This window comes from Acanthisitta chloris, unplaced genomic scaffold, assembly GCF_000695815.1.
Source record: "Acanthisitta chloris isolate BGI_N310 unplaced genomic scaffold, ASM69581v1 scaffold23165, whole genome shotgun sequence".
In the NCBI taxonomy this organism is placed as follows: domain Eukaryota; kingdom Metazoa; phylum Chordata; class Aves; order Passeriformes; family Acanthisittidae; genus Acanthisitta; species Acanthisitta chloris.
In genome coordinates this window covers 9,945-20,379 of record NW_008673436.1, presented here as the reverse complement: position 1 = coordinate 20,379, position 10,435 = coordinate 9,945, and the positions used below count along the sequence as shown (strand labels likewise).

The following is a 10,435-nucleotide window of genomic DNA, read 5'->3' as shown; positions in this document are numbered from 1 at the left end:
ATCCCATCCCATCCCATCCCATCCAGTTTCTACCTGCCGGCCCTGGTCCCGGAAGAACTCGCCGGTGTTTTCAATGACCTGCTCATCAGACATCTGGGAATAGGGCTGCTCCCGGCAGAGCGTGAAGGTCTCCCACAGTGTCACACCAAATGCCCACACATCACTGGCTGTCGTGAACTTGCCCTGGGCAGAGGGAGGAGAGTGGGATTGGGCATGGGCATTACCCCATCCAACTCCATAAAGCACTAGTGCTCAGGGTTCAAAATCCCTTTCTGCATGCTTCAGCTTCCAGGTCTGAGCCCAGAGTAGGGCTTGGTCCCACAGACCTGCTCTTTGCCCAGGGCCAGAGCCTGGTCCAGCTGGCAGCAACTGCTCAGAGAGCTGAGGTTTGCCAAGGCTCCAGTCCCTGCAAAGGTAAAAAGCAAGCCTGGCTCCCTCTTCCATATTTGACCACTGACAGGAGAATATGCCAAGCATCCTGCTCAAAGGACATCCCACACTGGGACACCAAAATTAACTGTACTCCCCCCACCCTGCCTTGAAAAGCTGCTACAACTCCTGCCCTGCATGCTTCACCCCATATCTGAGCTGCGGGGAGCAGAGACCTCCCCGTCCCTTCTGCACCCACCAGCCTAAGGAAACAAGTCAGCGAGCAGCCCCAGAACCCTGCCAGCATCCCTCAGAGGACCCTAGCCCTGTGTACCAGCAGGATGCTCTCCCAGGACATCCAGCGGATGGGGAGCACCGCCCGTCCCTGGATGCGGTAGTAGTCCCCACTGTAGAGATTCCTGCTCATGCCAAAGTCAGCTATCTTGATGGTGTACTGCTTCCCCACCAGGCAGTTGCGTGTGGCCAGGTCTCGGTGCACAAAGTTGAGGGAGGAGAGGTATTTCATGCCAGAAGCAATTTGGGTAGCCATGAACCGCAGGTCCCTGTAGCTGCCGGGGGGACAAGGGAAGGCTGAGGTGCCAGGAAGGACAGCAGCTGGGGGTACACGGCCCCGAGTGGGGCATCCCGCAGCTGGACAGGGTGCCAGAGCAAGCAGCACTGCCTGCCCCTGCCTGTCCCAGGCAGCATTACCTGACAGTGGGTGCGTGGCCAGCGGGGGCACTGCCTGCCTGCTGGCGGGACAGGAACTGGTTGAGGTCTCCATTCTCCATGTACTCGGTGATCATGCACAGTGGGTCATCCGTGATGCACACCGCCAGCAGCCGGATGATGTTGGGGTCCTTCAGCCGTGACATGATCTTGATTTCCTTCAGAAAATCATTCCTTTCCGGAACAGAAACCACACAGATCGGATAGACAGACCCAGAGGGGCATGGAAGTGTGCACAGACTGTGCAAGTGTGCCACCCACCCACCTACCCAAACCTCGTGGGGGACCCACAGATCCCTTCCTCTGGGACAGAGGGGGCTCACAGCTGATCCAAACAGGGCTGCAGAGTGGGCTAGGCAGGTACATAAGCACTGGGGAGCTGGTTAGGACCAAGAATCCTGACACATGACAGCCCAGAATCCCCAGAGAGCTCAGATGTGTGGTCCTTGCAGCTGCATCAAGCACCTGGCTGCTGGAGTCAGGGGATGCTTTCCAAGCATACCAGCTCTCCTGGTGAGACTCTACATGGGGAGCAATGCTAGGGTGTGTGCATCCCCCAGCCCTGTACCTGGCATTCTTATTGGCATCTGCTCGCAGCATCTTCACAGCCACCAGCACAGGGCCATCTGAGCTGCCATCCAAGCCCTCCAGAGCAAAGTCCTTCCCTGTGAACTTCTCCATCCCCTCCACTTCACAGAGATGAACCTGGGTTAGCAAGGGGCATCCATTACCTCTGCTGCCTGACACTCTCTCCCAGCCCCTGCAAACTGGGAAGAGCATTGCCCGAGCCTGGCTTGGAGCAGGTCCAGCTCTCATTCACCTCTCCAAACTGGCCTTCCCCCAGCTTCTCCTTGAAGGTCAGCAGCTTCCTGGGGAACTCCTCAACAGCCACATCCTTGCCAGAGAGCAAGTCCATGGTGAGGGCTGGCACAGAGTAGGTGTTGCCACCCGTCACGCCCTGCAGGTTCACGATGTCAGCCTCAGCGTAGTGTGGGACACCCTCGGGGATGCTGGTCTGGGATGGCTTCACGGGGCCACTGCAGCCTGTGGGGAGACAGTGGGGCCAGCCCTGCTGTGGGTGTCCTGCCCTGCACCCCCTGCTCCCCAGCAGCCACTCACACTCCAGTCACTGGCTTCTCCATCCCCGTTCTCCCCAGAGCCCCCGTGCTGCCCCAGCACAGCTGGTTCCTGCAGGCACTGCAGGCTGCTCCACTCCTTCCCCATCACTGGCAAATGCACCAATCCAGCCACAAGCACCAGATGAGCAAAGATCAGTGTCTGACCTCCAGATCACTGCGAAAGAGAAGCCAGAGCATTCCAAGGATGGTAGTAGGACACAGCTCAGTCTGGAGGTGGACACTGGTGATGGCTCTTGGCCACAGGCTGTGTGCGACCTCCAAGTGGGATGCACAGGAGCTTGTGTGACCTCTCCCCTCAGGGCCAAAATGTTTGGAGATTGGCCAAAAGCTGGGGCTGGGGAGAGGGGGCTGCAGCAAGCTCAGTGTATGAGAGATGGTTCTGAGCATGCAAGGGTGTCCTGGCTCTCACCCGTGTCCTCCTCCCCAGAGGTGAACTCAGGCAGCTTGCGGATCAGGCGGGAGGGCTCCTGGTAGTCAGGTCCCAGGGGGAATATGCGGTCATAGGTGGAGCTGGACTCCTGCTCACTGGAGGAGGACGAGCGGTTGTGGTTGAACATGCTGGATTCACTGGGCAGGGAGAGGCTGACGGTCATTTCATCATCCAACATCCTCCGCGATGCCTGTGAGAGGGGGGAAAGGAAGGAGGGAGATGAGGATCCCCACAGCACCAGCAGGAAGGGATCTCTTATGTTCCAGGGTACCCATGTGCCCGGACCTCTTCTCTGGTGCCCTGTCCCAGGGCTGCAGCACCCTTCTGGATTTGTCCTCATGTTCTCCCTTTCTCTTGTCTGCCTCTATGGAGGAGAGTTTGGCTCCATTGCCTCTGTGACCGCACTCAGTTAGGCAAGGGCTCTGGTGAGAACCCCCGAGCTCCTCTTCCCCAGACCAGTTTCAGGACAGAGGGGTGGACAAGCAGGCAGGTCCCAAATTCACCACCCTGCTCAGCCAAACCTGTTTGCATGTGAGATGGGTGCAAAGCACAACCTTCCCAAAGAGGGGATTGGAGCATCATGGGAACTGCTTTCTCTGTGCTGAGCTTTCAGAAGAACATGCCCATCATTAGCCCACCACCCTGGAGCACCTCACCACCCACCCCACACTTGCCCACCTTCTCCAGCATCTTCTGCCAGAACTGCCGCCAGAGTATGATGACAATGATGGCCACCAGGATGAAGATGATCGCCACCAGGCACCCGATCAGGATGCGTGTGTTGCTGTCATCTACCTTGAGTGTGGGGTCTGGCAGGAGAAGGGGACAGCAAGAACTGGTCACACTGAGGTGTGGGGAGAACCCCTGACCTTTTCTCCAGTCAGATGGGGCACAGCCTGCCCTGAACATCTCCCACCCAGCACAAGGTGATGTGCTTTCAATGCCTTACCATAAGTGGTGGGGACCACAGGTGCTTTGGCAGGGGGCACTGAGTTGTTGTACATGGCTGCATCTTGCAAGGGAGAAGAGGAGAGCATCAGAGTGGGAGGTGTGGGTGTCCCACAGCTCCACTCCCCCTTCAAACTCCCCACCCAGCAGAGTCTGATCCCCAGAGGGCTCATGGCAGCAGGTACCTGACTGGAAGGTGATCTCACTGAACATCATCCAGGTGTCAGCAAAGTAGTACTGGCACTTGATGGCGCTGGCCATGCGGTGCAGCAGGGGCACAGTGACAAAACGGGCACTGGGGTTCACATCATCCAGCACCAGCACCGAGGAGACAGTGCTGGGCTCCCACTCACTGGTGTCAGCACGGAAGTAGCACTGTACCTCCTTGAAGATCTTCACCCCTTTGGCAAACATGTTGTTGCAGTGGACCTGTGGGGCAGCCTGTCAGTGTGGCCACAGAGGCAGACAGGGACAGGTGACAGGGCGGGGGGTGTGCAGACCTTCATGGCAGTGAAGTTCCTGATGCGGTCAAACTCGAAGGTGATCTCCACATAGCCACCCGTGGTGCTCTCATTGCGCCAGCCAACGTAGTCATAGCCCGGCCAGACGTGGTACTCGCGGGTCTGTGTGAAGTCATCCAGCCCCGACACCCCGTCCGTCAGCTGGCCCAGGCCCTCTGTCATGCTGGCATGTGCCAGGGGAGAGAGAGTGTGACTCACCAACCCCACAAACCTGCCACCACCAGCACGCCCCAGCAGCTCCTCACAGCCCCATGGACACTCAGGAGGGGTTTTTGTTATTGATGTTCTCTCTGGAAAAGCCTGGGGGGTGTTGAACATGCAGTGCAGGTAGCATAACACCAAGGGAAGGGCTGGGGGTGCTTTCCCCATCATGCTGTCCCCCTCATGATGTGCAGCCTCGCCAAGCTGGCCATGTCCCCCATTCAAGGATACCAAAGTATTTGCTCTGCTGAGGATCAGCATATCAGCCTCCCAACGCAGGGAAGAAACAACCCCATCCCCTCCTGTCCAGCATAGCACCCAGTCCTCACCTGTACCCGAACGCCCCATCGTACACCGAGTCATTCAGGTAGATTATGGTGCCCCCAGGAAGGATGAGCTGCTGCCCAGCTGGTGCATTGTAGGACACCAGCCCATCTGCAGGGAGGGGAAGGTGAGCAGACAGGCACCCTGCCTGTCCTGGAGGACTGCCAGCCCCCATGAGGACAGACAGCCCCAGTGGGATGGCCAGGCCCACAGCTCGGCTCTGGGGACATGGGGACGGGCCACACCACCCACCCAGCCAGACGCAGCCGTACAGCTCCACGCGCAGGCAGACGCTCATGGAGTGGTCGGTGACGGGGATGAAGCGAACAAAGCGGGCGATGAGGGGTGGCTCCAGGTCCTTGAGGACAATGTCGTAGGGGTTGGTGTTTCCATCCAGCACCTGTGGAGAGAGAAGCACTGTGGGGTTTGGCAAGAGCAGCCTCCTCACCTGCCACCCAGTGCAGCTCTCATCTGCCTCCTCACCTGCTTCCCGTGCCGGTTCCTCCAAGAGATCCAGCGGGTTCCATCCCTGCTGTAGTTGATCTTATACATGGGGGCAAACTCGTTGCCGTGGCCCTCAGCATGGCGCCCCTGGGTGCCCACCAGTGTGATGAAGTGCAGAGCGTGCAGGTCGATCTGCAGGAACTCCTTCAGGTCATTCGGCTCTACCGCAGTCTCGGGGCACCAGGCTCCATCGCCATCCTCTGAGTCCAGGCTGCGAACCCAGAGTGCAGGAGCTGTTTGCAGGTGACTGAAGCCAGCCCCGTGTCCCTTCTTCCCCCTGTGGCAGCCCAGACCCTGCTGTAGCTGTTGCAGGAGGGTGCCCACACTCACCGTCCGTACTTGGCAGCTGTGGACTCAGACCACTGGCTGGAGGCTGAGATGTCCTCATCAGGGATGTGCCCACCCGACATTCCCAAGGGATACCTGCACACCGCTGCAATGAGACCAGCAGGGCACTGAGCAGGCATCTCTCCTCGGCTCCCCAGCTGAGATGCGTGCTGAAAATGGCATGGGCTGCAGCACATCCACTGTGCCGCAAGCACTGCAGCCCCAGCACTCTCCATCCCTCTGGCTTACAGAGAGAGGATAAAGCAGGATGGGACAGTCCTGCTGAGGCAGACACCTGCCCAAGCAAATGCAGCTGCTGGCCAGAAGCAGATGCCAACCCACCTGACGCAAAGCAGGAGCAAGGGGAGGCAGCGCTCCACAGGCCAATGGGCACACCAGGTCCTGTCCCTGGAGGTCCCGCTAGCCTTGCTGGCAACTGTCTCAGCTGTGGTGGAGAGCCTGTGAGCTGGCACTGCTGTCCCCATGCTCCTTGTTCTGTGGGAACCCAGAGGGCTTGCTCCAGAGGCAACCTGCCTGAAAATCTCACCCACAGCAGCTATGCTGTGCTACCCTGCTGCTCTCCCCACCTGCCTGGGAGGAACAAGTGACAAAGACAGGTACTTGGCCTCCCTGCTGACCCCTCAGCTCCCACCACCAGCCCTGCTCCCACCCCAGCTGTGAGTGGAAAAGTACCCGGGGTGGCAGGCAGGCTGCAGCCCCGAGTGGCAGCGGCTCCCCCAGCACCGCATCCACACTGCTTCCCAGGAGTTATTTTTTCACGCCTGGCTGCCAAGAGAGCTGCTGAAAGGCTGGTTTGTTTGGCTGTGTTTACTGTCTGGCCACCGGCTCCAGCCCACCGTGCTCCCTCCACACGCCACTCCGAGCAAACACCCGCATCGAGGTGGCAGGGACCAGGCAGGATGCTGTGCCTGGGCCCCCTTCTACCCCCACGGCCTCCAGCTTGCCTGGTACTGCACTGGCAAGGGATCTGCATCCCAGTGTGCCACTGTCTCCAGGACACCATGCCACAGGGACCATCTCCTGCATCAGAGAGATGAGCGTATCTTCATCATGGGCATTGGCACAGTGGGAGCATCTCTTCTTGTCTCCAGCTCTCCCACTTGTGATGCTCTGCACTGAATTCCCATTTAATTCTTGCCAAATGTAGAGACAGCTCAGCTCCTTTGCCCTAGGTAATAACCATCCTGGCCAGGCAAAGCCAGTGCTGCCAGCCCTAGATATCTGCAGGAGAAACAAGATTGCCTCCCTAAGCACCATGCAACCTCTACGGAAGACCCAGCAAACTCTTCCCACAGATGGAAGAAGCCTTTGAAGGGACTGGTTACAGGGTTGCCCCAGGGAAACCCCGGCACACTGAAGGATCCTGGGCTGTGTCCATCCCTGCAGCACAGGACAGGGCTGAGCCCTGCAGAAACAGCCATCTAAACACACTTCCCCTGCTGACGGCCGGCACAGTGTTGTGGTTTCTGAGCAGAAGCCAGACACCCAGTCAAGCCACTTCACTACAGCCAGCCTTGGTTTGCTGCAAAACCGCCAAAGAAAGCACAACGTAGTGGCAGAAAACAATACTCTGGCACCTGGCAGCCTCAAAACTGAGCAGGCTCATGAGCCCCTGATGGGAAAAAGCCCCACCTGGAGCCTGGGGCTCTGGCTGTGGTGCCTTGCCCATACCCAACACACCCCCAGCTGCCAGCAGCAGGACAGGGCTGTGACACCCGGTGGTGCTCTCCAGGTCACTGCTGGTGGCCCAGCCATGTGCAGGACAGCAGAGTGCCCAGGCAGGTACAGGCTTGGGGAGCCCTAACATACTGCTTCCCAATGCTGGTGGAGATGATGTGAGACCAAACTTGGACATCCTGGCAGGAGCATAAACCAGGGAAACATACCTCATGGCACGTGCAGCCACCTGGTCCCTGTCTCACTTACCAGGGTTGACCTGAGCTCTCACAGCCCGTGGGATGTGCAGGAGCAGCAGCAGCAGCAGCAGCAGGGCTGGTCTGGGGCTGTCCAGCATGTTGGCAGTCCTGCGGAGACAGAGCCAGACCTCATCATGCTGAGGCAGCTGAACCCTGTGGAAATGCCAGCCCTGCTTGGGGCAGCCAGCTGAGGATGGGAGCACTTCTCCTGCCCGAGCCCCTGTGTCCCCATCTCAGCCTCGGAGGAGGAGCAGACCCCCAAGCCTCACATTTGTGATAGCAATGAAAGGGGTCCTGGTGTCCCATGCCCTTCAGCACCACCCTTGGGAGCAATGGTGTGCCACGTCCCTGGAGATGGCCACATGGCATGGCCACAGGACCCACAGAAGCCTCCTGGGGCTCTGCTGGACCCACATGAACATCCCTGGGCCGTGCCCGGGGCCGGCGCCGCCTGGCTCCACCACCAGGCAGAAAGACTCTGGCTGGGCCACCCACCCTTGGATAGCTTTGAAAGCAAGAAGTTGCACAACCCCGTCATATAAGACAATAATAGCATGTTGCAACAGGCGGTTTCCCTGCCTGCTGGCTTGGGAGAGAGGAGAGGAGATAATTGCCCGAGATTTGCAGTGTGTTTATTGTGACAGCTCTCTATGGCAGAGTGGATCCCAGGGAACGAGTGACACGGAGAGGGGTGACAGAGGGCATGGGAGAACTGCTAGCACCTGCTGCCTCCAGGGGAGCATGGGATGGGACTGGAGGGGCCCTGGGGGTCCTGGCAATGGGGCTTAGGCTGCAGCAAGGGGGTTAAAAGGGCTGGTGCTGGTGGGGCTCCTCCTCGGAGGGTACAGCCCACAGCACAAGGGGATGCTCCTCAGGATGTGCCTGCCCTGTGTCAGTGCTGCCACCACAGCCCTCGCCCTGGCTCCGTCCAGCTCTCAGCTGCCAGGAAACCCCAGAGCCCAAGCAGCTCCCACTGTGCCCACACACCTCTGAGGAACCACCACGGGGCTTGGCACCACTCTGGGGGATGCACCAGGGACACCCCTAAACGTCACCAGCCCTGCCCCAGGCTTCATGGGCTCACTCTCCCCTGGTTTGCCAAGGGGGCACTTCACACAAGCATCACATGCAGAGATTAGTCCTGATTTTATTAAGAAAGGCTATTTTAATCTAGTTTATGTGCACATTAACCTTTGAAAGAACAACTTGCTAACCTAGGGGTTAAAGGGACCTCAGCTCCTGGCCAACTGGGACTCCTCTGCTGGGGTAAACCCCAGTCAAGTCCCACCACACCAGGGATGTCTGGCCTGGGCTGGCACATCCTCGAGCTAGCCCAACACCAACGACCCCTCAGGTGGGTGTTTGGCTGTGTCCCTACATACATCTGCCCCATGCAGGTATCCACAGCATTGTCTGCACATATAAAAAGCCCAAACCCACCTCAAACCAGATGCCCCCAACCCACACAGCCCAGCTGGGAGGTGCTGGATACAGCCCTGGTCACCGCCAAACCAGAGTTTGGCATGTCAGGAGCAAGACAGGGGCTTGCTGTGACCACACTGGCACCCAAAGGGAGTGTAAAACCCTGGGAGCTGCCCCCCAGACCCTGCTAGAGGCTCTCTGCACCTCACAGCACAGGGCTGGATTCCTGGGGGCTAAACACTATGAGCCCTGCAGGAGGCACAAACAAACATCTGCACTTGGGGTGACTTTCCCTCCTTTTTTCAAATTTTTTGGGTTTTTTTGAAAAGTACTTATGTCTTTGCTCTTTTTTTTCTATTTCCAGCTGGGAAAGTTTAGCTAGTTGCAACTAACTCAGCTGCAACTGAGAATTTGGACTGCATGGCCGAGAGGCATGCAGAAGGCTCCTGTGTTTGATGATGGCCAGTACCTCAACATTAAATTCTCAATTTCCTTCTGCATTCCAAAAAACATCCAGGGATATTTTTCCCCCCACTATTCTTTCAGGCTGAGTAAACTCTTTAAGCATCAGGATACCAGATGCTGTAATCTCCTGCAGGGAATACATTTACATTTTGTCTAATATAGGGAAATCATCCCTACATAGCTGTTGGGAAGTGCTCATTGCTGCTCAGGGGAGTGGGGCTGGGGGACAGAGGGGAGAGGGTGACTCAGGAACTGAGGCTGGGGGCTAAGGGACACGCGGTCAGACCTGCTGAGCAGTATTGGCAGCCCAGCTGGAAATAATTTTTTGTTCCACCAGCCCTGCAGAAGGGATGACTTTACAACGTTTTGACTGAAAATGTTTGCCGAAAATTTTCAATCACTGGAAAGTTTTAGTGCAGAGAGTTTTTGGAGCTCCTCCCTGGCATTGCTGTGCTTTGAATTTGCCTTAGCCACTGCTTTTTTTTTTTGGTTTTGTTTTCCCTTTTTATTTCCTTCCTTTATTATGCTACTGAAAACACCAGGGAAAATTACTGGGGAGAAAAAAATCCACATTTGTTAAGAGACAAACCCTACCTGACCCATGGTCCCTCTTGCCCCCAGCCTGTGCTGGCTGGTTAGATCTCCAGTTTGCTTCCCAGGTGGGCACCTCTGCCCTTGCCAGAACTGTACGAGCATCATCCATGGGGAGGAAGCTGGATGGATGGACCCAGACGTGGGTCTCCCAGTGCTGCTTGGGCTCCTGTTGCAGAGCCCCCGTCCTCACACAGGGCAGGGTCTCCCCTCTCACTGGGATGGCACAGGCAGGTGAGACACACCAAGGCGACGCTCAGGGAACGTCCCCAAGTCTTGAGACACTCCCTGTGACCCCAGGCCAAGGCATGTGTTGTTTTGGTAAGGGGGTTCAGGCTCTCTGCCCCAGCTGACACTACAGCCCCCAGCATGCTGTGCCGCCGGCGCAGCCTTGGCGGGAGCACAGTGCAGCATGCCGGGACCCGTAGTCCTCCTTCCTTCCAAAAATGCCATTTTAGACCTTCTCTGGGCTGGATGCAGCCCCATTTTCTGCAGCAGCAAGCACCTCCTCAGCCACGGGCTGGCTGG

At 57.7% G+C, this 10,435-nt stretch overlaps 1 protein-coding gene across 1 annotated transcript; it reads right to left on the bottom strand.

Moving 5' to 3' along the window:
- Positions 1 to 33: 33 nt before the first annotated feature.
- On the bottom strand, positions 34 to 7,527 carry DDR2 (discoidin domain receptor tyrosine kinase 2; the record flags this gene model as incomplete). The annotated part of the gene is made up of 15 exons (XM_009074976.1): positions 7,440 to 7,527; positions 5,496 to 5,598; positions 5,145 to 5,376; positions 4,914 to 5,061; positions 4,667 to 4,772; positions 4,116 to 4,299; positions 3,801 to 4,044; positions 3,617 to 3,679; positions 3,346 to 3,476; positions 2,647 to 2,857; positions 1,919 to 2,142; positions 1,667 to 1,803; positions 1,081 to 1,272; positions 704 to 938; positions 34 to 183 (listed from the first exon to the last, which is right to left on the bottom strand). Coding segments are annotated over exons 1-15 (2,448 nt in total), but the record flags the coding sequence as incomplete, so codon positions are not given.
- Positions 7,528 to 10,435: the final 2,908 nt, after the last annotated feature.